Source organism: Dermacentor albipictus, chromosome 2 (genome assembly GCF_038994185.2).
Source record: "Dermacentor albipictus isolate Rhodes 1998 colony chromosome 2, USDA_Dalb.pri_finalv2, whole genome shotgun sequence".
Classification (NCBI taxonomy): Eukaryota; Metazoa; Arthropoda; class Arachnida; order Ixodida; family Ixodidae; genus Dermacentor; species Dermacentor albipictus.
Window position 1 is genome coordinate 199464232 of NC_091822.1, and position 27062 is coordinate 199491293.

At 43.6% G+C, this 27062-nt stretch overlaps 1 protein-coding gene across 5 annotated transcripts in view; it reads right to left on the reverse strand.

The window, feature by feature from the left end:
• The window catches only part of Vps11 (vacuolar protein sorting 11), a 152533-nt gene that overhangs the window by 24846 nt on the left and 100625 nt on the right, over positions 1-27062 (reverse strand). For 4 of the 5 annotated variants that reach the window (XM_065435343.2, XM_065435341.2, XM_065435345.2 and 1 more), the window contains 4 exons: positions 26792-27005; positions 21844-21923; positions 4904-4963; positions 2733-2799 (listed from right to left, as the gene is read on the reverse strand). In XM_065435343.2, the coding sequence (XP_065291415.1) occupies positions 2733-2799; positions 4904-4963; positions 21844-21923; positions 26792-27005 (421 nt within the window). Of the gene's footprint in view, positions 1-2732; positions 2800-4903; positions 4964-20328; positions 20480-21843; positions 21924-26791; positions 27006-27062 lie in introns of those variants that run through there. The other variant, XM_065435346.2, reaches the window with a different exon arrangement.

Consider the following 27062-nt stretch of genomic DNA (forward strand, 5'->3'; position numbering starts at 1 on the left):
CCATCGCACAGCACACTGTGGACAGTGGTTTGCACTGTTGTGGGGTTTGTGGGTGCGTGTGTGCTGTGAAGGAATGCGCGTGGTGCACTGGGGTAACCAGAACAAACTACACCAACTGGTTCATCGAATTGCCATAGACATTAAAGGTGGACGGGGTCACTGACCCACTGATGTCAGACTGAGACCACAGCTCTCTGTAGTGGTCGCCACAATGCAGATGCCCTGCATCCACTGTTCTGGCTGCCCATTCAATTCTGGCTACAGCATCGTGGCCAGCTAACCTGGCGGTGCCCTGCGCCATCCAGCCATAGTTCAGGACCGCCAAACCATCATGAAAGCGGCACTTGCTGGGCTCGCTAACAACTCCAGCGTATCGAAGGTGAGCTCATTCCTACTATTCGGTGACCTACACTTCAGCCTTCTTTTGCAACTCCAGCGTTTTCGAAGAACAGCCCAGCCACAGAAATTTATACGCTGTCATGTCTCCACCCGATGGAGAGTGTCCCACGTATGCAGATGAAACTCTTTTTACTTTCTCCTCTTTAGCAGCGTCATTTTCTTGAAGTATATAGGATTTCATTTCTTAAATTATTATTTTAATTTACCAGTACCCTTATGTTATACACAGTGCATGAAAGTTTCTTTAGTAAGAGTGTAAGAATGCGTTTTAGCAGTAGCTACTGGACTGGGCTGAGATTAGCATGGAGCTATTAAATGGAACACTCATTTGTCTTTTCGTGCATAAGCGACTGCCATTTGTACACATCCTACTTTCCACTTGTGACAGCTGTCGGGAGTAACTTTTAATGCGAACTGGTTAATGGCACTGCTGGCCGCAGCAGCCATGGCGCCAGCGGGGGCACGACCAAGGCAATCAGCAGAGTGAGTGCTAGAGAAACCTCGCCAAAGCAGCATCAGGGCATGTACACATTTTTCCATTTGTCCGCCGGCCCCTTTGTTTGAGCATCACATGCACTTGCGCTCGTGTGTGGTGCCTTGCACCTACAGCAAGTGCCTACCTAGTGTTGGTCACTTTCCAAACGCTAAACCAAATAGTGGCGCCTAGAGCTTGTGCATGGTCATACTACGCCTAGCCACACTTATTGGAGGCCCAAGCCCATGGAGATTGCCCACTCATTATCGCAAGAGCATACAGCATAGCCGTGGGGACACTTTTCTCTAACGGCGTGTGGTAGGGAGCCATTCTCCTGTAGCAATGTGCTAGCAGTGCCTTCTTCCCGATTCCCGCACCACCCCAGGATCGGGTGTTTGTGCAGTGCTAGGTGTCGCCGGAGACAAATAAACTGTTTCTGTTTACAGTGAAATCTCGATATAAAGAATTTCAGGGGACCACGGTAAATTGTTCGTTATTCTGAAAGATCGTTATAGTGAAAGCCCCAAAACTAGCTGTTCTGCCCACCAACCCATCAGTTCATTAGTTGTCCATATATGTGCTTTCCACGAAAACTTTGCTGTTGGCTGTCGGCACATGCTGTTGCTATTTTCCATAGATTCTGCCACCATGCACCACCAAAGCACTGTATAATAAAACTGACGTGTGCAAAATGGACACTGCCGCCGAGAAAACTACCGACAAAAAGGTAGCACCATGTGACCTCTAAAGAGCAATGTTTCTTGCTTTTTGTTTGTTTTCCAGATTTCTTGCCATGGACACCACAACTGTCTCGCTCAAAGTGGACACCTGAACTATGTCAAAGCGCAAGCGCGCGTGAACGTCACCGTCTGGAAAGTCCAAAGTGCGACTGTGTGGCATCGCCGTGAGTACAGAAGTTACACTGTGCCAGGCGCGTAGCTAGTACGGCGGCACGAAAGAAGTAGAAAGTAGAAGAAGTAGAAAGAAGGGTGAAAGAAGGTAGAGGTACGCCTCTGTTGCTAGGCGACACTTTTCTGGGCGGAGCGTGCGCTCACAAAACCTGATGTGTCGTGACCTCCGAACGCCCTAGTCTTTTTTTTTCTTGGGCACAGCCTCATGCTTTCCGAACCCATGCACACACGACGTCTGCTCTGTGCACCTTATCGTCTGCTAGCCTACTGTTTCAGCTGCTGTAAAGGATACACAGAAATCTAAAAATCCCCAGATTTTGGAATATTATTTCGTAGTACTGAGGCATTGTTAACATCACAGGGAAACTGAACAGCGATCATTATTTTGAACACTTCGGTATTCCGAAGTTCATAGTACTGAAATATTTCTACGTTGAAACTATAAGTCAGCAGGGGATTTCTGAAAAGTTTATTCATTTGAAAAGTTCATTAATGTGATGTTCATACTAACAAGGTTTCACTGTATTTAGGGCAATACTGTGTTTTCTTGCATGTGCAGCAAACACAGTTTTTAGCTTAATTAGTGCATCATCTATTGCGCTGCCATGAAGAAATACTGCATATGTGAATCAATTATGAAGTGTTTTGTAATGCTGCTTGCAAATTGTCAGTATGTGGTCATGAAATAGTGAAATCTTTTTCAATTTATTGATATCTCACCTTTGCTTATTTTTCTTTTTTTCTTTTTGCCCGTGCCTGTATATAGCATGTGATCTCTGCATCATTAATAAACACACTTGACAATCATCACCAAGTGTGTCTTCCTGTGTCCCCGTCTTCCATGCTGTGCTTAGTTTTGTATTGATTCAATATTTTTATTACATTAGTGCCCATTTGAACCAACACAAAAGTCAGTGCAGATAAGTGCATTTCTCAAAGGTGCCTACCTGATGATGGAAGTCCTCATGCAGGTTTCGTGCCTGCTCTTGAGACCGCAGGATGTCCAACACCTTGCTGCAGAGGCAAGGTATAATTCCTAAAGTGTCATTTCAACTAGCTTGAGAAGGCAAGCACTATCTGCAAAGCTTTGTTACGACACTGAAGCGTGAATGATGAAAAGCTGCCAATGATATCTAGATGAAACCACATTGCTAATTTTAATGCGAAAGCATTATAGGGCCCATTACACCGAAAAAACCCATCGGTGTCGGCGTGACCAAAAATTGGTACCAAGATGGCTGATGGCACAAAGAGGTTCCTATAAACAAAGTAAATTAATGGCTACGAAAAGAAAACTTGGTACATTTCGGTCTAGGTGGGAATCGAACCCAGGCCTCCGGAGTGCATGACAAGCACGCCTGCCCGATGCCACAGCAGCTCCACGGTTTTGGCTGACTAAAGGTGTATCTAGTGCATGCACCATGGCACACGTCTCGTTGCAGCCATCTGGGTGACTAAAGGTGCAGCCTAGTGCATGTGTCATTGGGCACATGATGGCATAGCCAAAGGGAAGGATGTGGTGCGCCATGCCATGAGTGTATAAAATGAGCGTGTTCATGACATTCTGAGGTCCACCAATGGTATAATGTTTTCGCATTCTCACACATAAGCAGTCTGAAGTGTCTGTGCCGAATATTTCTCTAAACATGGTTATGCAAAAATTAAGTTATTAAGAAGAAAATATTAGACGCAGACATCTTCGACATCCTTAAATAATTTTCTGTGCAATGAAGTTAATTAGGTACAAGTGTTTTCGCACACTTCATTCAGATACAAGCAAAACATACTTTAATTGACGATATGTTTACCGCATCAGTCAAGGAAAACATACCAATTCACTTGGCCTTGAATTAGCTGATATTTAGCAATTATGAATAAACTAATTATGAATAACCTAATTACCCACAATTCTGATATTTTACAATTCTCTTCTTCAGTTGCTCAACACTATGTCACCCATGTCTCTCTTAGCCTGTCCACGAGAATAGTTTAATGTGTGCGCTTTGAGCATTACACTAGAGCGTGACATTGAACCTTCATTAAAATTAAATGATGGGGTTTTGAGTGCCAAAACCACTTTCTGATTATGAGGCACACCGTAGTGGGGAACTCCGGAAATGTTGACCACTAACGTGGTTTTACCAAGCTCTAATTCTTTAACACTAAAATGAACACTAATTCTTTAACTCTAAAATTCTTTAATGTTCGCTTAAATCTAAGTACACGGGTGTTTTCGCATTTCGCCTATCGCACTGAACCTTCATTGACAAGAAAAAGAAAAAAAATGTGTTGCTTATTTTTGGCGATTTTTGACATTGAGTACGAAGTTTTTGGCTATATATCTTCGGCCAACACTAAATGACATGCAGCAAGTTTCGTTTGTTGGTTTAGAGCAGGAAAATAGGATGAGAAAGAAGTTTGATGCGCGACTCGCTTTTTTTTTAGAACACTGTCAGAGGCGACAGACCAATCGCAAGATATCCAGCTGCAGTGGTTTCACACATGTGATGTAAAGTAAATGTACATTGATGGTTCACATATGATGAGAGCTGTCTGTACAAATTCTACATAAAGCCTTACATGGCTTGGGGCGAAGCCCACTTCCAGTTTTCTGCCTGGAGTTTCCCTCCATTGCTGTTGATTGTACTTATTCTCAATGTCTTTGGAAATTTAGATAAAATACACATTTTTGGGGGTATTTATATGTGCCATCATTAATGGGTTAAATGTTCAAACTCTGTTTCCTAGGACTCTCTTTTTGAACATGAAGTTTAGTGCAAAGCAAATGATTAGAAGAGAGGCACAGGAGAAACACGAGGATGTCATTACACTGAGTAGTAAAACAGCAGCAGCACCAGCAGCAACAAGCTGCCAATTAAAGATTACCAGAACTCATAGAGCAATGTGTGCACATAAACACACAATGAAACTAGGTAATTTCAGAATGGTCAATAAAACTATAGTAGCCAACATTTCCCCATAACACTGATAAGGAAAAGAAAACACCCTAGATGTTCTGGCATTCTAAAATGGAGGAGAACCAGCCCATCCAAATTCCAGTATGTCAACATAAAGTTGTCAATTGCAATGCTCAAGGACAGAGTGCTCCTCCAGTTACCTGTGCTGTGGCAGGCATTCAGGACAGTCTGTGTCATTTTCAGCATAGTTCTCAAAGCACCTGCAGGAAGACATATGGAAAGGGTACATTTTGATCACAGATACTTTGAAAGAGCAACCAGAAATCCAACACAAAGTCGAATACTCGACTGCTGAGTCATGCAAAGCAGCACTACCAAAAAGTTAACAGGGGCACAACAGGATAAATTGTTTGTTTTGCTTCTTTTGTCTGACAACAGTTTGCAATTAATAATGAACAACCAACACATTGTTGAAGTATCACCATTAAGCCCTTTTGTGCCATGAACGAGTCTCTCCCGTTCAAGCATTTTCACCTAAATTTGCCAGGGAAAGGTCCCACATGTCTAGGGATTTCCTTTCATCAACTTGATGCCACAGACGAGCGGCAGTCTTGTTTTATTTTGGTGGGTATGCTGCACTACTAAATAGTGCAAGCATCCCAGAAAACATTACTGTTGTTGCTGCAGTTGGTGGAAACAACAGAAGTCTGGCTCCCATTAGTTTTAAATATGGCAGCAAGGAGTTAAGCAATTGCAGCAAAGATGGCCACTCTTTTCAATGCTACAAAACCTGGTGTTTTTGGATGCTTGTTTACCTCAAGCAAAAATATAGATATACTGTAGCAAGTCGTGTTTAGATGACAATTGCAAAGACGATCTTGAGCCTCTGGCAGCCTCTCTCGCATGGACGCAGATCAACGTAAATGCTTGGCTGCTTGGGTCTCTGTGATTTGCTTTCCTTGAAGCACCAGCAATGATGCATCACATGAGGGACAATGCAAGTATGCTTGACTTCAGTTCCAAGGAATGTTAAGACCAATACAGACATTTTATGTGGCCATGCCTATCTGGAACTCAAAAACACTAAAGATATTGATGGTAACAGCAAAACATTGGATATGGAATACCTTGCCACCACATGAACAAAACAACCAGTGTTACAGACAGACTAACTACTGTTGGGGTATGACAAAACAGTTGGATAGCTTAGAACGACAGAAAGCTGAGCTAGTTGGTAAGGATTCATGTTGGATAGCACCAATTATTTGCTGAGTGCAATGCCAACATATTCAAAATCTATTGTTTTCCTGCATCACATATACATTTATATATATACAGCCAATCCTTGACATATTGAACTCTCAGGGCATTGTGAAACAGTTAGGATAATTCAAAATAAAAAAAATTGCTTCTTCAAGGCCGTTTTAAATATACAATAGTTTACTTAATTTTTGCATGCAAATCTGACAAGCTCGCGCTGCGGCGTTGTCTTCATTATGCTGATCACAATGGTAACACTAAAGCCTGTGTCACCTGGATACAAAGCAGCAACGTGCCTCACATGCTTCAAAGTGCTTGATTCGAGTTTTTATTTGGGTAAGATAGAAATGGATACACTGCAGAGGCAAACCAGCCTGTATGGATATGCGCCATGCCACCATCAGTGCACTTGTACTGCAAATCCTGTGTGAATGTGCTCAACTGCATATCCGTTACGGTGTGCCGTTTCAATGACCAATTGTCATGCATTGACAGGAAGTCAACTCAACAGACTTATCGGGTTTCTCTTTCAGAACCAACTTCTGGTCATAAACAGTTGTACTCGCATCTCATCCACCCATCTCTTCTTGCGTGCCTCTGACGTGGTACTCGTGGTACTTTTGTTCTCGGCCCTTTCTCTGTGGCCACTGTGTTGGTGACTGCCAACACTGTCACATAAGGTAATGTTAGATTCAAAAGTGGCTTTCAGCTTGTAGAACATCCAAAGTCTATTCTCACTCAGGTGTAGCACAGCGAGCACATATGTAATGGATCCAGCTGGTTCAGTGCAAACTGTTTGCCCACGAATCACGAAGCACCCAGTCTTGCACACCACTGCCGCAATAGACTTTCTGCAAAGTATGAATATGGGGCATGCTCAGGTTTTGTTAAATCAGAACCTGTAATGTAAAAATCCATCAAAATGGGATGTGGTGTTTATTTGTTTGTTTAATTGGTGTTGAAGACAATGTGGACATGGGCCTGTACAGACGAGGTGTGTATGGGCTCCCAGGCACCTTAAAGCTACATTTTGCCGCTTTTTCACCTGAGGTGACCCCCAAGTATTATGTTGGAAATATAATCTTTTGAATGATTGAATTAGTTTTGGCAGCTTACAGAACCCTAAAATGTCGTCTGTTAAAATACAAACCTAGCGGTGCAGTCATCTCCGGTTTGGCATACCATGTCTGGAGCAACTCAGTGAAAAGATTTATTTATTTATGAATACTGCGATCTTGTACACAAGATCATAGCAGGTAGGAAACATTGTGTTAAGATACAGAATTACAGACACAAGAAAACAAAATTGCACATAGAAATTCAACAAGAGAATACAGCGACAAGGTGAATTAACAACAATCAATTCAAGAGCTCTTGAAATGAATGTAATGATGTCTGTCTGACAACATCATCCGTGAGGTTATTCCAGTCAGTGATGGTCCTTGGAAAAAAGGAATATTTAAAACAATTAACTCGCGGATTTAATGGTGTTATAGAAAGAGAATGGCGATTTCTAGTTTGGTACCCCGAGGAATAGATAAGGATATTGGAGGTGTCAACTTTGATATTATTATTAATTAATTGATAAAAAAAACTTTAAGCGACATATGCGATTTCTGTTAGGAATAGAGGGTAAACCACTTTTTTTGAGGAGGTCACTGACTGATGCTCGCCCGTAAGTGTTATATATAAACCTTACTGCTTTCTTTTGGATTCTTTCAAGTTTATTTTTAGCAGCATACCATTTGTCCTGAAAATCTCTCGCCTCAACACGAGTCCCATCAATGCATTCTTGAGGAAAGCGTGTCAGACTGGAAGGCCATTTGTATTCATGAAACAAAGTGGCTATCTGCTCTATCTGATAATGAACAGCCGCAGTTTCCATGAGCAATTTGTGTAGCGAGAAAAACTGACACATGCACCCTGCTCATTTTTTCTCTGTTGCATGTACTGCCTTGCCGAATAAATGTCTTTTTTGATGGAATCTGTCAAAACAGCACCATTTCAAATGTGCCAGCATTAAATATTTTCTGCGGCATTAGAAATGATTGCATCCCCATAAGGAGACACACACTCGGAGAGGCAAGGCACGTCGCATCATTCGATTTGTCCATCATGGCAGTGAACAAGAGTGCAATACATGCGTAGTACAATGCCATCTGTAGGATGTCCCTTGTAACTTGAGCCAAACTTTAAAAATATGCTAATGCCACGTAGCTGGCCAGAACCAAGGTAATGTCATTTGCCGTCACTTAGAGATACTTCAATTATTTTTTGCATTCTGCCTAAATACATAATTATAGTCGGATACAACTTTAGAAGAAAGGGGGCATTTACTCCACCGAGGTGAATGCACACGAACCAATGGGCGCGCCCTCTAGACCGACGTCATGTGCCGGACGGCCGGTGACCCCGTCATCGGAGAAGATGGCCGCTCAGGCTTCGAACTGGGCCAAGTTGCGTCAGCTGTGCACGTCAACGCCTCGTCACAGTGAATTCCCAAACTGTTTGTGATTGTCTATCATGCCGGAAATATTACTGCAAAGCTTACGATGCGGCATTTGTGCCGCGTGCGTTTATTCCAAGCCGTGATCCAGCGAAGAAACATTGCAGCGAGCATCGCTGATGCTGCACTACGCTTTGCCTGAAAACAGGATCCCACGGCGACCGCTGCAAACACACATCCTGCCTGTTTGTTCCATGTGTTTTACTTTGCTCTCGAGTGAAGTTACGACGAGAAAAGTTTGCCAAAGTCTGGTGCCTACTGTCAGCGGCGGGTGTGTTCGTGTACTGTGTCGCTGCGTTTCTCGTCGGACGGGGTGAAGCGATGGAGCAAAACCATTCTCAGGAGAAATGAGAAAAGCGTACGCGCGTGTAACAAACCTATGAGCGTCTCAACAGAAAATATTTGCAAACGAAGCCTCCAACGCAAAGATTTGTCGCCGTCAATTTAGCGTGAACGATCGTTTTCAGCAGTGAGATGGCCGAGCGTCTAACAGCGGTGCTCGTGCGTTGTGTAGCACCGTCGATTGATTGCTTTCCACCAGTGCTCAACGCGCGCGCAAGCTGTAGAATGCGTGCTGTGGCACAGTCACGCATAAGTTGTGTTGCCAGCGCTCGATATGGTTTTTCACAACATAGCTTCGCGCTGCTTTTCGATTCTTGTGATATGTTGCAATTAAAAATTCCCAAGAGAGTGTTAAGAGAACGGTTAAAAAAAAACATGAGAAAGTAGGCACAGCAGCTTGTGAACCCGCTCCTATAATACTTCTACCCAGGTCTGTTTGTAAATGTGTGTATGTTTTCTTGCATTTGTCAATTTTTTTTTATTTCCCACATTTCTTTATATTTGAGTTTTTCTTAGTTTTCGCGTTTGTGTGCCTGATTCCATGCATGTTTGCACATACTCTTATTTCTGTCCCTTTATTTTATATTAGCATTTGTTTTTCTAGTTTTCTTTCAGCAAAGTCTTTACACATTTTCATTAACGAATCTCATTCAAAGCACTAACTCTTGTACACTGCAGGGCTGGCCTCTTCCATCTCATTAAAACCTTTCTCACTGGTTTAACTCGTCTTCTCAATCTGCCTACTCGCAGTGTTTTCTGTCCTTGCTTCTTGTGTTGTTGCTTCAATGTGATTAACCAACTTGCTCAAAACAAATTTTGATCGCCTATGAAAACAGAAAGGTTTAGAGATAAATTTTCTTAAAAGCGTCATGTGGGTTGCACAGCAACTTGCCTCTTACCTCTGTTCATGTTTATGCATCAGTACATGTGGCAGCTCGCCAGAAGTGCGCATGAAAGGCTGCATATTGTGAAGCAACATCTTTCTATGCTGTTGCATTTTTCATGCACTCAGTCTTAGTAAACAGACGGTTTCGATGCCCATCACATATGTTGGTAAAAGTTTTCAACAGGAATAACATTGTGCAGTGGGGAGTCATTTCCTGTCTGACGCTTTCATCGTTGCAAAGACATTTTTCAGTGAATGGAGCCCAGCGAAGCAGTGCACTGAGAGCTTTTGCAACTTTCACCATTTATTACTTCACAAATATCATTGTCTGAACCTGGCTGTCCATCACTATGCCGATGGCTTGTGAAATAAATAATTGCCTCAATAAAACACATTCAACTTCACTCAGCATTTTTTAGTACAAACAATGCTAGCAGAGCTATTCAGGGTGAATAATTGTGCTTACATTGGTGTTAATTGCCCAGTCAGATAAACAAATACAACAATGGCTGTGGCATGACTGTGATTTGATGTGCAGACTGCGAACAATGCCTTTCAAGCGTGCCCTCGACTACTGCTATTAATAGTTACCCGAATGAGTATTTTGGGCCTAACTAAGCTAATGATGTTTGATAATTGTTCTTATTCGCAAAACTTGCCTGGGCCAGGTAACCAAAATAAGCAATGCCACCACATGAATGTGTGTTTGCATGCAAGCTCCCAACAGTGGCTGTCATTTTCGCGTTGATTGCTGCTGTTTCACCAACAGTGGCGACAGCTTGACTGCGCTTTGATGTGCAGAGTGCTAATGGTGCCTTTCAAGCATGCCCTCAACTACTTCTATTAATAGTTACCTGAATAAGTATTTTGAGCCTCACTAAGCTAATGATGTTTGATAATTGCTCTCTTATCGCATTACTTGCCTGTACTAGGTAACCAAAATGAATGCGACCACATGAATGTGCCTTTGCATGCAAACTGCTAAAAGTGGCAGTCAATTTCGCATTGACTACTACTGTTTCACCTACAATGGCTACGACATGGCTGCACTTTGAAGTGCACATACTAAAGGTGCCTTTCAAGCATGCCCCGACAACTGTTATTTCATCACAGGGCCCGTCATGCTCATAGGTGGCTGCCCAATAGAGTATTTTGGGCCTTCTGACATTGGCATTATTCATCTCAATGGGCTGGAAAAAACAATAGGGGCAGCACAACTGCACGCAAAGCACAATATGCTTTGGTGTGCAGGCTACTAAGAGTGGCTGTCACTTTCACGTTGACTACTGCTTTTTCGTGTGAAGCTGGACAGTGGCTGCCCGAATTAGCATTTTGGACCCCACATAGTTATTCAGGGTTAATAAATGCATTTGCATTTAGATTTTCTAGCATTTCAGCACGTTTCCACGCCAAATCTTATATTGAGCACGATTTGTGCAGGACGATGCTTTTTAAGAATAGAGCTTCCATTAAAAGAAATGTGTCACCAAATGAACTGCTTATTTACTTAAGAGGTCACCAGAGAATGCTTGGCTGCTGCGAACCCACCGGCAAAATTTTGGTAGCCCTAATAAGGGCTGTTCTTTTGTTAACATGAAGCGTTATGCTTCATCGAGTGGCTCAATGCCAGACAGCTCGCAGTCGGAGTCGCTTTATTCACAGTCCTCTTCACCCACTTGGATGATGATGGGTTGGATACGGTCACTTCCGGACGTATCAAGCCTGAACTTTACCTCCAGGTCCATCACGTGGTGAATGTTCTTCCTCCAGTCTTCTGCCATTACATGCTTGATTTTTTTCTCTCAAAACGTCTTCAACTGTGGACAGCTTGAAGTCTCCGTTGTCCGCAGCGATGCCATTTTTCACCTTTACCCACACGAGCTCGATAGGATTAAATTCACAGTGGTATGGTGGCAGCCTGAGTACAATGCATCCAGCCCTTTCAGCTGCATTGTCTACGATGTAGCTCAGAAAGCGTGGCCAACTCAAGCAGCTGCTTTCTAACCATCCTTTCGCTGTAGGTGACGGTTTTGCTTTTGAGCCACTCCTGTATTTTTTCCTTCTTCCAAGCTGTCATCAGCAATTTCTCTTCTCTCCGGGAATGGTAAGGTGCATTGTCCAAAACGATGATGCTACCAGCAGGCAAGTTCTGCAGAACGTCATTAAAGGGACACTAAAGTGAAAAATAATTTTTTTTTGCATAAGTAAATTACCGTTCTACCACACCCAAAAACACCACTCTTACAACGATAACACGTTTGGTAAGCCAGAACAAGCGCAAGAACGAAATACGGGTGGCGACGCCTACTTAAGTTCCCGCACCTGGGGACTGTGACGTCTTGGATTTTGATGGCATCTTCTGGGGCCTACTAATTACATGTAGCGGTACAGATTGACTACATTGTGTTCTAAAGGAACTAAATATCAAACATGGCAAGTTTTGGGAACCTTTATTCAGCCAACGCGGCCCAAATGCGAAAACATACTTTGGAATCCCTGACGTCCCGCTGACGTACCGGCGCTGGGGTTTCGGCGCGAAATTCAAATACTATTACTTGGACCTTCTTTTTCTCATCTAATAATCAAACTACTTTTTTGAAATGACTGCCCGCAGGGTTCTCAAACAATGCTTTATTAGTCTAAACTGATTTATTCTTTCACTTTAGTGTCCCTTTAAACCATCTCTTGAAGCGATTGCCATCCATTTCATTGTGGTAGTTGGCTGTTTTTTGGCCACGGAATCTATCTAAGCAGCCATCGATGAAGCCATCCTAGCTGCCGATGTGCGTCACAATCAGGCACTGGCCTTTTCCAGAAGGTTGTTTCAGACCCGTCGACAGGCCATTTGCTTGTGCGTATAGGCATCCGTGCTTCTGCACCACGATGTCTGTCCACACGATCGACCCTATGTGTCCCGCTGTCACCCATGTCTCGTCCAGGAAAAAGATCTTTCGGCCCACTGCCTGTAGCGCTCCACGTCAGGAATGTAGCGATTCCACCATTCAGCGATGTCATCCTGGTCGATAAGCAGCGAATTGCGGCTCCTCTTCTCATGCTTGAATCAGATCTCGACAAGCAGGCGACACACAGTTCACCGCTTCAGTGATGAGAGATCCATTTTTGCGTGTGCCGAGGTATGCGTGGCCGGCAGGAGGTCTGGACCCCACTTCACGCAGAGTCAGAGAGGAGGAGAGCTTTCTCGGCGAAGAATTCTTTATACAATGTTTACATGTTGTGGTCGTTATCAGGAGAGAGACCAACAAAGCAGCTGCAAGCTGCTTAAATTACACCCTTCAGTCCCCAGATTACCCAGACAGCCCCTAAGAACGAAACAAGGTCGAGAGAGAGGGTCCGGGTAGCCTCCATGGTCCTAACACCGCTCTCTGTGGCCGGCGCTTCCTCGAACAGCACTGCGGCGTCGCGCCGATCTGGCAGTCGGTCAGAATGGTGCGCTGGGGAAGTTTTATAGCCCGCATAGGACAAAGGGAACCAACTGCAAGGCACGGGGTCGAAACACAGCCCTCCTTTGGAAACCGTCCCAAACACAGTGGGAGTCGTTCGTGGTGCGGGCGCCGCCGGACAAAGGAGGGGGGGAGGGGGGGTTGCTTTGCTGCCGGCACGGGGAGGGGCAGAATAGCACTCCGTGGCTGCTTCAGTCGTGGACGCCGCGCAGCCGCGAGGAAACCCGAGCCGTGCACGTAGTCATGTGCCCAAAGCAGGCACCATGAGGGGATGAATGCTGCCTCCACGGTAAACACACCATAGCACTGGCCTTCCGTCAGGCAAATCCCAGGGCACAAACGTAACACCATATACGCTTTGAGAACTTGTTAGTGATCTTCACGACCGTCGGTATCTCGTTGCGGTGAAAGAAATCGTGCACACGACCTCAGCGCGCACAACGTGTAATACTTCGTTCTGCGTCTTCTTTTCTCTGCATTTTGTGGGCGCTTTTGCGACGGCGTTGACAGTTTGCCACCCGAAATATGCGAAGGTTTGACCTCCCTCCTCACCTTGAACACTGTGCTTTCGCTGACACCGTGCATCTTGAGTTTATAATGGTTGTGATAAATGCATTGTTTTATATAAGTACTTGTTCAATATCAACTGATTCATTTTAAGCTCGGAACAGGAGTAGTATATTTGCCGTGTACATGTAAACAAGCGCAAAAGCCTTGCAGAGCTGCTCTTCCTACTTTCGTCACTTGCAATGAAGCTAAAGAGCAGACAACGGGCAGCATTGTGAAAGGCACGGGGTTATTTTTCTGTCGCAATCTGGCATGTGCTGTAGCACATGAGAGCTCTACTAAACCAGTCATCAAAATACAAGAGTCTTTAGTTATACAGAGAATTGCACGTTTCAGAAGCACGACTTTTTGAGAGAGATTATTTTAGTTGCGGAGGCCATCGGACATCGCGCTTCGATCATCTGGGCAGGGCCTCCCATTTTTTCTAAAGTTGTATCCGACTGTAGTCTTATTTGACCAACTTCTCAAATATTATGATTAGATGAAAAGTGTCATTGAGAAAAATTGTAGAGCTACATGAAAAAATTTGGAGGAAACTTAAGCTTTGCCTTTAAGAGTGGAATGCCATAGAAGTTGATTAAGACTGATTATGTAATTGGGCAGAATGCAAGAAATAATCTGAGTATCTCCAATCGACCGCAAACAACATTACTTAGTGCTGTCCAGCTACATGGTATTTGCATATATTTAAAGCTTGGCTGAAGTTACGTGGGACACCCAGTATTCCTTTACATCGTATTTCCAAGGGGATTTAACAACTGCTTTATATATTTTAGTTCGATATATCCGAGATTGACTATATTATGATATATACAGGTAAACCTCTATATAACGAAGTCGATAAAATCGGTAATTTGCTTTGTTATATAGCAATTTCATTATATTGAAATTTCTCCTATATGAATAAGCACAGTCATTGATGAATTTTTCTAACAGGGCATGTGGGCTGCGTGTGTGCTCAACTGCGTTGGCATGCGCAGCCGCAGTTATGCTACAAAGGGAGACGTGTGCTAGCCTGCCACCCACTCCCCTCCCTCATAAGCACTTAATTGCTTTAACCCCCCACCCTTCCCCCCGAGCTCACTTCCCTCCCCCACCCCCTTTCTCCTTGCTTCCATGGGAAGACGGCGCTCATCATGACACCATTCTTCTTGGCTCACCCCTCGCACGCTTTCAATCACACCAGAATCGCACAGCGCACAGGGAACAATAGGATAAAACAAAATGAATGAAATACTTTCATTGCCAAAGATAAATGGCACAACAATATTGTAATCACGTATCTGGACCCTTAGCCAATTTAGGGTAGTAATGGATCCATTACATAAAAACAGCCTAAATCAGGCAAAAGCAAAAGGCAAACAAAAAGGCACACACATCACAAAAACATTTCATAAAAAAAGTGTATGCATGAATAGCAAATAAAGAAGGTATAACAGATATAATCAAGGTAACGAAGGGATAGGTCGCATGCTGTATACACTGATGTCTAATGTTATTAACACAAGAAATTTTGTGGCATTAGGTGGTTTTATAAAGCGGCTGTAAAATTCCAGGCATGCTTAATCCACAAGGGTATCTCATTCCACATCTTGCAGCCAGCAAAGGACATCAGATGACAGATGTACACATCATTGGCTTTTGAAAATTTAAATTCATGTACTTCGCCTGCCTTGTGTTACGTTGAGCCTCCTCTAGGTATGATTTTATTGCAGTTGGCCTTTATACTAAATGTGTACAAATATTGAATATATCACTGAATCAAACACCTACTATTCAATTTTTCGGATATTCTATCTATTTGATGCATGCATGTGCCAAATCATGCATGCACATTGCATGCACCGCTGAGCCTCACATGCTCGATGCTGCCCAAGTGAGTGCTTCTTTTTTGTTTTTGGAACAACAGGAGCACTGAGGGCGCTGCAGTCAGGCAGCCACAGCTGACACAGCAGTGGTCTGTCATTGTGGGCACTTCCCAACATCGGCCCGGGCAGGGTTCATACACACAGTGCCCAAACGCCGCAACTCGCAAAAGGCACTGCTTCAGCTGTGACCTCCTCTGTCTGTACAAGGTTCGTCCGGGCTGACACGACTAACCGAAATGATAATGCGACAAAGAAAGAAGGAATGGCAACGAAAGCAGCACATTTTGTAAAGTGCAAAGATCGGGCAGATTAGCCAAGGACATGGTTGCGAAGATGAGGCTGAAGTGCGGCTCCAAACCAATGAGCAGTGAGATCAATTATGGTCGTGCAATTGAAGCATGACTACATCTTGCAGGGCAAAACACTAGTTGATGAAAATTATGCATCCAATATGTCACCAATGGAAAGATTTGAAAAAGTACAGACAGTGCCATTAGAATAGGAAAATGTGAAGGCACAGGCTGTTTGCTTCAATTCATGAATAATTATGAGTAAGAAACAGTGCAGGCTTTCTGAAGTCTGCTCACGGCGATGCATGCTGAGATATGCCGAGATTGTATACTTAACATTATTTAACACTGTAATGTCATCAAAACTCTCTTATGCGTAGCCATGAAAAGTAATGGCAATATATATAGCAGTAACCTCATAAGATTTTATCAGTAACTTTAATTTTTAAGTGCCTTTGCACTAAATGTTATGCTTTAGCTAGGTCTTCAGTACCAGAGAAGAACTATAGATGGCATGTGTGCTGTGCTTGTGAAGATTAAAGTGTGGTTTTTGTTAATCATTTTGATGTAACATTGATATTAACTTAATGCCAAAATAACAGATGTGTGTTGGCACTAAGGACACATGCGTATGGTACTTAGTTTGAAATCTGAGTGATCCCATTGATCTCAATTCATGCAAAACTCTCAAGCATCACCAGTGCAATGAGTGCCGTTATAGAATGCAGGCTATAAACACAGATGGGTGTATTTAGGTTAGATTGTAACAAGATGTTGTGGCGAATATTCTCACTTACGCTTTATTTCTACTGTTCTGCTCTGTATATGCGATGTGATGTGAGCTTGCGCAGTAGACGACTTGGCGTGACAAGCCTAAAATTGGCAAATGTCGATTCTTTTCCACCAAGAAGTTGGCCCCGCGAAATATAGATGGTGCAGCCGTGCTTCCACAAGCCGCCATTGCAGGCCATACGGGCTCCTAAGGCAGCTTCACTGCCATCTGGACATATTAACTGCCGATAGGTACGCAGACCGTGTTGGATACGCGGTGATGAATTTCGTGCCACTTGAACAGCCGTTAATCTAACCCACAAGTGTGATCTCGGGACCAATCACATGATGAGTCACCTGTGTAAACATACTAGCGGCAAGCATTCCATGACGGCTTATGGCCCATTACTACATGGGCAGGCAGCGAATTTTCGTCACAGCCACACCACAGGCCACACTGCCATGGCCATTCGGCCTAATCAGTGCTTCTGCATCCGGTGTCGTTGACTGAAGTTATGGTTTGGTGCCTAATCAACACAGATCTATTAGCAGCAACTATGCGATTCTCTGAAAGCTGACAAACCGCCTCGGAAACGAAAGCAAGTGCATGGGATGGCAATCTAGTTGCTCACAGCCGCCATTTGTGCTATCTTTACAACACACAGAACGGCGATCTCTTTTTCGTGACCAACGCTTTACTGATGCCATTCACATAAACACTTTTTTTTAAAATAAGCTTCAAGCACCTCGCTACATGACTAGCTTTGGATTTACAGGCTGGGTGCAAAAGTGTCATGCCAGATCCTGGTTGCATGAATTGGCATAAACTTGCCATGACCCTGCAGATTTTAGAATCTTTGACATGTGGCAAATCACGCCGAACCTAACAATGAAAGAGCACATACGACGGCTGCTCTTTACTGTCAGTGCCAGTTACTAGAGCCGCGTTATGTGCGGTCCTTCCATCTGTTGCACAGACTGGCCATGGTGGCAAGAGAAGTAGGCATGCCAACCGCCCTGTCTGGAGCACAGTTCACCACTTCTCCACATCATGACTAAAAAGTGACGCTGTGCTCTGTATGATGGTGCTCAGCGGTGCATGTCGTCTGGTACTAGTGGCAGACGGCGTGCAAAAAATGGTGCACACAAAGTGAAAAGCTGTTATCTGTAGCCCTCAGTTTGTGCAATGAGGAGGTATGGGTCACTGTTATTACATGTTTGCAAGTTGTTAAAATATGTAGAAGCTTCTACGATGAAAAAGTGAGCGGCAAGGGTTAGCGGAAGCTTATCTTTGAGGCTGCATAATCAAGGTCCGCACCAAATAGTATCAGTATTTCTGTCTCAAAGAGGATCAACATGGACACTTATTTCTTCACTCTGAACTGTAAGTCAGGGTAGCCTAAAGCTGCATTGTTCTCAATGCCACCACGAGCAGCAGCGGACATCGCTTGTGGGTGAAGGACACTAGCAGGCCCAGTTCCTCAAGCGCAATTTCACCAATGTGGTTAAGAGAGGTTTACCAAAGATGCAATAGTATGGCGCTTCTGCTCAAATCTATAATGTGATGCACGAGAAAAGAAGAGGGAACATTATTTGGGACTGCAATCACACAACATGATTATGACCACAAACAGTGAGAGATCACAGCAACAAGCTGTGAATGAATCATTAATCAAAAGACTAGCACAAATAACACGGACACAGACAGAATGTGAATGAAGCCTGTGCAAATTGCGATGTCAAGACTTCTGTGCTGGCATTTGAGGAGCTTGTCATCGTTTACGGTGTTACCTCATGCTCGGTTACTGAATCTGGCACTGAAAGGTTCCACATGTGCTGCATTTTCTCTTTAGTGGGAAATAGGTTTGTAACATCACCCTCAATAAAATTCACTCGGAAGTGTATGAATTTCCATGCAAAGAACCGACAAGCACACCCCAAATCTCTGCAGGAAAGGTAAGTTCGCTTGTTACTGCAATAGACAAAATGCGCCAGCTAAGGCTTCAGCAATTGTAGAGATTTTTTGCTAAGGTTAAGGAAAGATGAACGACAAGACTTAACTACACAGGAGTTGTCAATTCAGCACCAAGTGCAACATCCTTGCTCCAAACGGAATTCTCACCCACCATGATGGCCCAGTGGTGATCATTATGCTGCCGATGACGAGGTCGTGGGTTCGTTTACCTGCAGTGGTGGCATCATTCTGATTGGGTCAGAATGCAAAACCCTTATGTACTTAGGTTTAGACTCACGTGAAAGATCCTTAGGTGGTCAAAAAGTAATCTGGAGTGCCCCACTGCAGAGCCTCTCATAGCTCGTGCATTAATTGCTTCTGGATGTTGAACCTCATAAATTATTTGATTCAAATGATATTAGGCTGCACTAAATCTACAACAAAACTATGTGGACTAGTTTGTAGCCTAAAATGCCAAAATAACTCCACACTTCGTCAAAATCACCTAGACTGCAGTGTGAGGTTCTTGCACAGAAGTTAGAAAAAAATTTCATCACTTCATATTTTCTGACAATAGCAAAATTTCCCATACAGCTCTGCTTCCCCTTTTCAGAACTGTATTTCAAGTGTTCATCATAAACGAAACCAGTGGCAGCAATATCTTCAAACACGTTTTTTGTTTACACCACACTCCTGCATACGGACGACGCATACAGGAGCGCCGTTCTACTGACAGCAATGCAATTTTTGTGTCATTATGCGGAGAAGTGGTGAACTACACTGGATCTCCACTACACTACTACACTACTACTCTCTAAAGTACTACGCTACTCTAGTCTAAGAACTACACTACTCCTTTAGCCAGCTTAGATCGGCCTAACACACCTACTGTGAAGTTGAGATAGCCCTTCTTTATTTTGGAGAAAACCTGGAAAGCAAAACTTTCTATGCAATAAACAAACGATTGCCACAAAACACAGATCCACTATTAAACTGAGAACCTCATTATATTCTGCACAACAGAACGTCACTAATTCATTAGTTTCAGATGATTAGTTTCAGGTGATCAGTTTCAGAGAAATTATACCAAAAAAAGAAACTATTTTCCAGACCTTCATATACTAGAACTGAGCTGTAACGAGTACTGGCATACTAATTTGGTGTTCCCTTTAATAGGAGTACGCTGTACTGTATATCCTGATTTTTATGTACCTATGTTACTGCTCACTTGCTACATTCTTGCTATGCAATGCTAGGAGACTTCCAAGCATGTGCAGCGCTGTATTTTCTTTCCCAAATTTAGTAAGCATCAAGTTTTTTGAAAAATTTTCTGATATTCAATATTCAATGCCATATTCAGCTTTTCTTCTATTCAATTCAACACTCAATTCAAAATGTGCTGTGTTGTATCCGCACACACCTACTTTATACGAAACATGATGCTGCTCCATTTCAGGGGTACCTCCTGGACATGCGGCTTGTGATTTGAGAGGTGCACTCACAAGCAGCTGCCTGTAATTCAACCATTTGGCCATCTATGCCAGTGGAAGTTTCCATTTATTGTCTCGGCATTCCTTCATGGCAGCAGTGAAATTTCGTTATATTGAAATCATGTATAAATACACTTCGTTATATTCAGATTCTAAATACATGGTGCTCTATGGACAAGAAGCTATAGAAAGATAAATACTTCATTATATTGAAAAGTTTGTTGTATTGAAGTTTGTTATATTGAGGCTTAACTGCATATCAAGGTTCTCCACACAGTGGGCGGTGGTCAAAATGCAGCTCAAAGTTTACTGAGCACTCCACTTCAGTTGACCAAAATTTCAACTCATTTTTTTCGCCATCTTCGGGTGTTCTTTTATTACCTAGGGAAATAGACAGAAAAGTGACACAGAAGTTGAGAAAATCTCTATATTCCAATCTGCTGTAGACAAACATTTGGCAAAAGTTTGGGCGTCCATAGATGCCACAGAACTGTAGAGCATGCGACTAGCACAACTTTCCATTGATGCAACGCCTCCATTTGGGAAAGAGGACAAATCTGAGCTTCAGATAGCCATAGCTCTTTATTTCACCATGCAGAAATAAAAGCAAAAGAAGCAAACAAAAAAAATCAACAATTACGATACTCCCTAATGTGAAATTTGAGCACAGCTCTATACGTGTTTTCATTTCACGATACATTGAGGCAAAGAATTTGAGAGAGACACGTAGCAGAGTTGGAAATCATCAAAAATCTGATCTGTGAGTCAAGCCAGTGTAACCAGCAAGTGTAGCCAGCAAGGTTCCAGAGTAATCGCTGGTGCCTGCATGGCTTCCAGAAATTACTACACAATTCGCGTTGCACATACAATCAGATTACAAAACAATTGCAAACCATGACAAGCGCAAACAAGCACAAACAAGATCAAACGAAGCAAACCAAACAAGGACGAATGGGCGCTGATGTGAGCAGATGATAGTATGAAATCAGTAGCCCAGCTGAAACCCGATATGAGTACGCATCGAGAGGTCGGGCGGGTCTGCATGAAACCAGTTTCCTATATGCACGTTACTGAACGGGCCGCTCTCATCGATCTCCACCATTTGCAGCTCACGTCTGGCATTTGCCACTTTGTGTTCGCTCTTCCATCTTTTTCTTTGTGGTCGTTTGCTCAGTTACATTGCCACCACTACTGCTCGCTGCAGAAACAGGCCATTAAGAGCTGTGCTCTAAAATGAAAAGACTAGCATCGTGATTTGTTACTACTGCCATGCACACACAGGAAGCACTCCTATTAGCTGATGCAGGTTTGAATCGTCGGCATGTATTTTATGCGCCTTTTGACAGCAGCGAGCTCTGTATTTCTATGTATCGGCTACGTTTGATGATCACGGTAGGATGCATCACTGGCTTGCGTTAATTTCGTTAAGGTATCCACAATGCAAAATTAGCAAATTTACAATTCAAAATGGCGGAATGGTCAAGTCGGAAATAAAAAGAAAGAGAAAGAGAGAAGCTTAGCTGCGCCGCTTCTGGCAGCAAAGTTCAACGGGAGAATTTTTTGATGCTGGACGTTAGGCATTAGTTGCCAGACAATGTTTGCAGCTTTGACGCCGGTTGTTTGCTTCATGTAGCACCGCCTTTAGAGACAGCAAGAAAAGGTTGCAACTGCCGACAAGGCTGCAGTTTCTCTGACTGCAGTCCATGCGTACTTGCTCAAAGAAACATGAAGAGTGGGCCACTCACTGTTGGTGATAGGAGTGGCCACAGAGGAAGTGCACAGAGGGTAATTCCAACTGGTGGTTGCAGCCTGAACATTTTGCATCCTGCATGTAACAGTGACATGGAAATTCTAAGTAAAAAGTAAAAAGGTGTAACAATATCAAACAAAAGGGTGCAGCACTTTTAAAAAACTTTTTTCTTCATACCACACAACTGGAGGCAGTGTGTGTCATGTTCGATTTGAAAACGACCGACAGGTATATTCTAGGCACCATAAGTACTATAAGGTTTTATACCTTATCATTCACTCTGTTCATTGAAATGAAACTGAAAATGGAGACATATGGCAGAGTTAATGCATAATGATGTAGCATTTGTCTTGTGCCATAAGTGCTAACAGACAACTGCTTGTGGAAGGTATATGTCTGCAAAGGTAGACTAAGCTAGAGTGTACTAGACAACGGTCAAGTGGGCCGAACAGCACTCTCCCGCTGAGGCGCCGCGTGTGGAATAATTGTGCGAGGGCACTGCGAATGAAGTGGATTGGAGTGGAGATGCGCTTCGCGGCACATTCAACGTAATTTCACTACGGGCACTGAGACCGCACCGCGTATGATCTTATAATGGTGCTTTGCTTCAACTGCAAATTTATACTGACAACTTTTTGCTACTTACACATATTTGAGGCATGGGTTATACAACACGAAGTCTTCACTTTTGCTGTCGTTGTCAAGTGTGTCATCTGCAAGCGAGTGCGCATTCGTTGCAGGGATGCTGGCGGATGCCCATTTGTTCTCGCAGAAAGTCTGTGCAGTAAAATTTTTTATGGTTTTACTTTGTTGCACCTGCAACTTTTGCCGGCCGGTACCAATTGTCGCTTTAGCCAGGTGAACTGCTGTTTTAAACACTGTTTTCTAAAAGTAACAGGTTTTTTTTTTGTTTTTGACACAGAAGCTGCCTATCTGCAACATGAAGCTACATAAGAAAATATTATTGACATCGTGTGATTTTACGCACTCTTCTTGTTAGTGGAATGTTGATCAGGAACAATGATCAAATAAAACAATATTGTAGTGAAATAAACAGGATTTATTAACTGCGTGGCGCGAAGGGGTGCAGATGACAAATGCACTTTTAGATAAATCTAAGGGTACATAGACATATATGTAAGAGAAAAATTATCAAATATTCTAAATTCACTGATTGAAATGTGAAAAATCCCCACTGGAATAAACGTGTTTCTTTTAAAAGCGGAACCAGCCCCAGGTGAACCAATTGACTTTCCGAGAAAAGAAATCAAGGCAAATGTTGGACGGTTGGACCTTAATATGAACAACAGTTCTAGGGAAAAGATATTTACTGTGTACTCAGATGGAATGGGGAAGACCGGGAAGTCTTTAGCAATATAATCTCCGTGGCTTCTTTTGTCTAGCAATGCTCTTCAAAGAGCCAGCAGGCGAAATTAAGTAGAAACAAATAGTCTAATCGAATGGTATTTGCTATTCAGATCGTATACGACGTCAGAATTTACTATTAAGAATTCAGAGCCATTCCACTCTGTGAAGGTGGATGACCAGCAGAGCTGTTTATAACTATAAAGAAAACAAAAGAAAACAAAAGAATATGACACAAACATGCACATTGTTATGTTTATTTGTATTTATGTTTATCTTGTGACCACAGTAATTATGGCTTTATGGTCACTATGCTAGATGGCCTTGGACTCTGTGACGACACTGGAGATGTTCTTGGCGAACGTTAGGTCTATGCATCATGGAGACATTGGTCTTAGTGTAACATTGAAGGCCGAACCTTTCCAAGAGAAACGCCAAGAACCACTTTCTGTCTGGACGAGACACGTTGACATTAAAGTCACCCACAATAATGATGGGATTGGGGTCCACCGGCAGGATTCACTCAAATGTGTCAATCATTCCGGGATGAACATATGTTCTGGGACGAACGTATACGGTGGGCGACAACAATTCCATCCTCAGTCTCAACAGCTGTGCTGTCATCGCTTGTGTAGATCGCAACGCATCAAACCATCATCCATCACAGATTTTGACTCATCTGGCAAATGCACCTGAGAGGCGTTTGCCGATACAATTTTGCCTGATGCTTAAGCTATTTTAGCTCGATTAACTCTGCCACATTTTTGCCTACACAGATCATGAAATCATGAAATGCTGGAAACTAGCCTAAGACAGTTCCGCTGCAAAATTATAGAAGAGCCATTTTCGTTCGAATCTAACATATGGACAGCACTTTTGAAGTCTTGAAGGTAAGAGGCCAATGCAAGTCAGGACTCTTATTCCGAATGATTGTGCGGCTGGAAAGTCGTAGCTATTGCGCAGAGGTGCACCGGTTCCCGAGAGAATTAACACACGAGTGCTAATCGGTTCTGCTGAACAGGTTTCTAGCTGTCATTCAATACAAACACCCCATTTTGGAGCAACCTGTAAATCTGCTAACTCGATTCAGGCAAAGGAACATGTTTTGACAGTCTCACCATGTCTCCAACCAATTAAAGCTAAGCAACCAATTAATGTAGTACCAGACTTATCTTCTTCAACGAACAGAGCAGATCTACAAATATCTCTATGTGTATGTGAGGCATGCCATTCCTTTAATTGCTTCATGATTGTCCGTATGATAATGCACCAGATAACTGAAAGCAGCCATTTATAATACAGAAGCTGCTTATATATATAGTTGAGCGGACGTACAGTTGGGAAGGGCATATTACATTTAGGGATGAAATATAAGATAAGCGTAAGAGGTTTTTCTCAGAAATCAGACTCGAGAATAATTTCTTTTGTTTACCACCCTAGAAAAAAGCAGAAACACACAGCTACCTTCTTTTTTTATTTATTTTTTAATTAAGCAAATTCTGGCGTTTTACGTCGAGCAATATGACTATGAGGCACCCTGTTCAGTTCTTACTACGTGGGGTTCTTTAACGTGCACCTAAACAGAAGTACACGAGTGTTTTTCCATTTCATTCTCATCAAATTCCGCGACCTGGTTTCAACCCATGAGCTCGAGTTCAGCAGCGCAACGCCATATCCAGTATGTTGCCATTAAGTTGCCGCACCGCTTTTTACAGCGAAGCTGTCTATAGCTATATGATCTGGTGGATCACATTCACACGTAGACCAATAATTTTTCACACGTGGGCCGACCCCAAAGACAGTGTAATGCTGGGCTGACCCGTGGTGGAGGTGCAGTTTGCCATTAAGGGGCCCACATACACAGAATTGCTGGTCATCCTTCTTCACAGAGTGGAAGGACACTGAGTTTCTTCTTTCTTCTTTTTTTGTTAAGCATGGACTGGACAAAAAAGTTTGTTTGGCTTTCTATAGACTCAATGCACAAACGGATTCGCTTAAGATGAACTGCCTCAGGCGTGCTCTTTGGTTAAGACGAACATTCGGAGTGACCGCCACTGCTACTGATCCTAGAGGCTAGGGTGCCTCTATGTGCTGCGCACGGGGGCACGTGCATCAAGACACCTTACTGAAGGACTGCAGCGTACATCGCCCGTAGACAGAGGTGAAAACAAGAGGAAGAAACAAAAGAGACAGCCTCGTTTCACTTCGTGAGTGCGGGTGACGCGCAAGCATATGGGTGTTATAGCGCAGACGAAGCTATCAGCCCTTAGTGCACCTAGACTGTTTGCATTGCAGATCGTATTCAAGACAGGACTCGCGAGGCCATGCCATAAGCAGCAGCCGCTGGAGTAGAACATCCCCTTGTAAACGTTCGTTTACTAAGTTCGTAAGCATGGTGTCAGCATGCATAGGCAAGCGTGAACAAATCACACTCGATGACTGCGGACGATAACTGACAAAATCGCGGCGGCAGCAGCGAGCGAAGTGACCTTCACGCTATCGCTTCAAACTGAGGGGCGGGAACACAGCCCACGCAAAGCTATGAGCCATCGGCCCACCAAGACTGAGCCCCCAAAGTATCACATTCAATATATAGCCCGCGCGACTGCGCAAGGCCAGAGTACAACACCCGCCTCCTTCCCCTCCCGGTGCCATACGCATGACTGAAGACAACACGTTGCCTTCCCTCTTCCCCCTTTCCCCCTTTGCGCATGCAAGACTGAGCCACCATCGTCGGTTCACTGTCGCACGCTTTCCCTCACACACACAGTGTACAGTGCCCGAGGACGATATCATCACAAGATGAACCCAGTATGTCCGTATTGCAAATGAAACCTGTAGCAACTGCCAGAGGAGGTCAATGCAGCGCTCTTCCGCCTATCTTCCTCCTCCGTGACGCTTCACCTTGTTTCTCCTTCCCCACTTCGCTCAATATCACCTGGACTTTCCTCTAGGTTGCGTTGCTCTGCCGTGCGCTCAGTGCACTCCTTCATATCTCAGCTAGCTCGGAATCGGCGCCAATGACCTGTGAGGTGGCAGATGCCTGCTTTAACTTCCTACTGAACGTTTTCCAGCAGCACAAAGGCATAGAAGGATATTTAAGGACATTAGGTGTGATGACATCATTTGTGGCTGCTCGCCAATTAGCACAGAAGCGCCAAGCATCCATCACAGACTGGATTAAACCAAGCAAGGGTACCACTTGAAAACAATTTTCAATTAAATTCAGCTAAATAAATGCTTTTTATGTCATTTTCTCACTGTGTTAAGTTACCTTCATTTACCATTTTGAAGTCAAATATTTGGATGCACCTGGTCAAGTTGCCGATTATTCTTCTGATAAGACGAACTAATTTTCATGGTCCCTTCGAGTTCATCTTAAAGGGAGTCTACTGTAGCAGCCCCAACAGTGATTGTTTGAGAATACCAACCCTGGCTATTGTTTGTGAAATATAATCATTTGCATGGTGCACATTTCCTTTGCTTGTTTCTTGTTCTCATCTTTAAGTGCCACAGAATATAGTAGATTCCAGAATGATCACAACTTCAACTTCTTGTCCTGGAGGCCAGGACCTCACCTGGAAGATTCGTGGGCCATTACGCAAGTCATGCATCTCCTGCCGAACACGTTCAGTTTCCTGGCGGTACTGAGCAATGAGCCGCTGGTGCTCATCTAGCTGCCGGCTCTCAGCCTGTAGGTGCCGTACCAGGTAGTCCCGCAGTGTTGATAGGGGTGCAGGCCGAGTCATTTCCACTACCAATACGGGTGGCAGTAGGCGCCCCTTTTCCACCTGTGCAGGCACGACAGTCAAGGAGCAAACAGCAAGTGCCCGGACACTCATGTGCCTC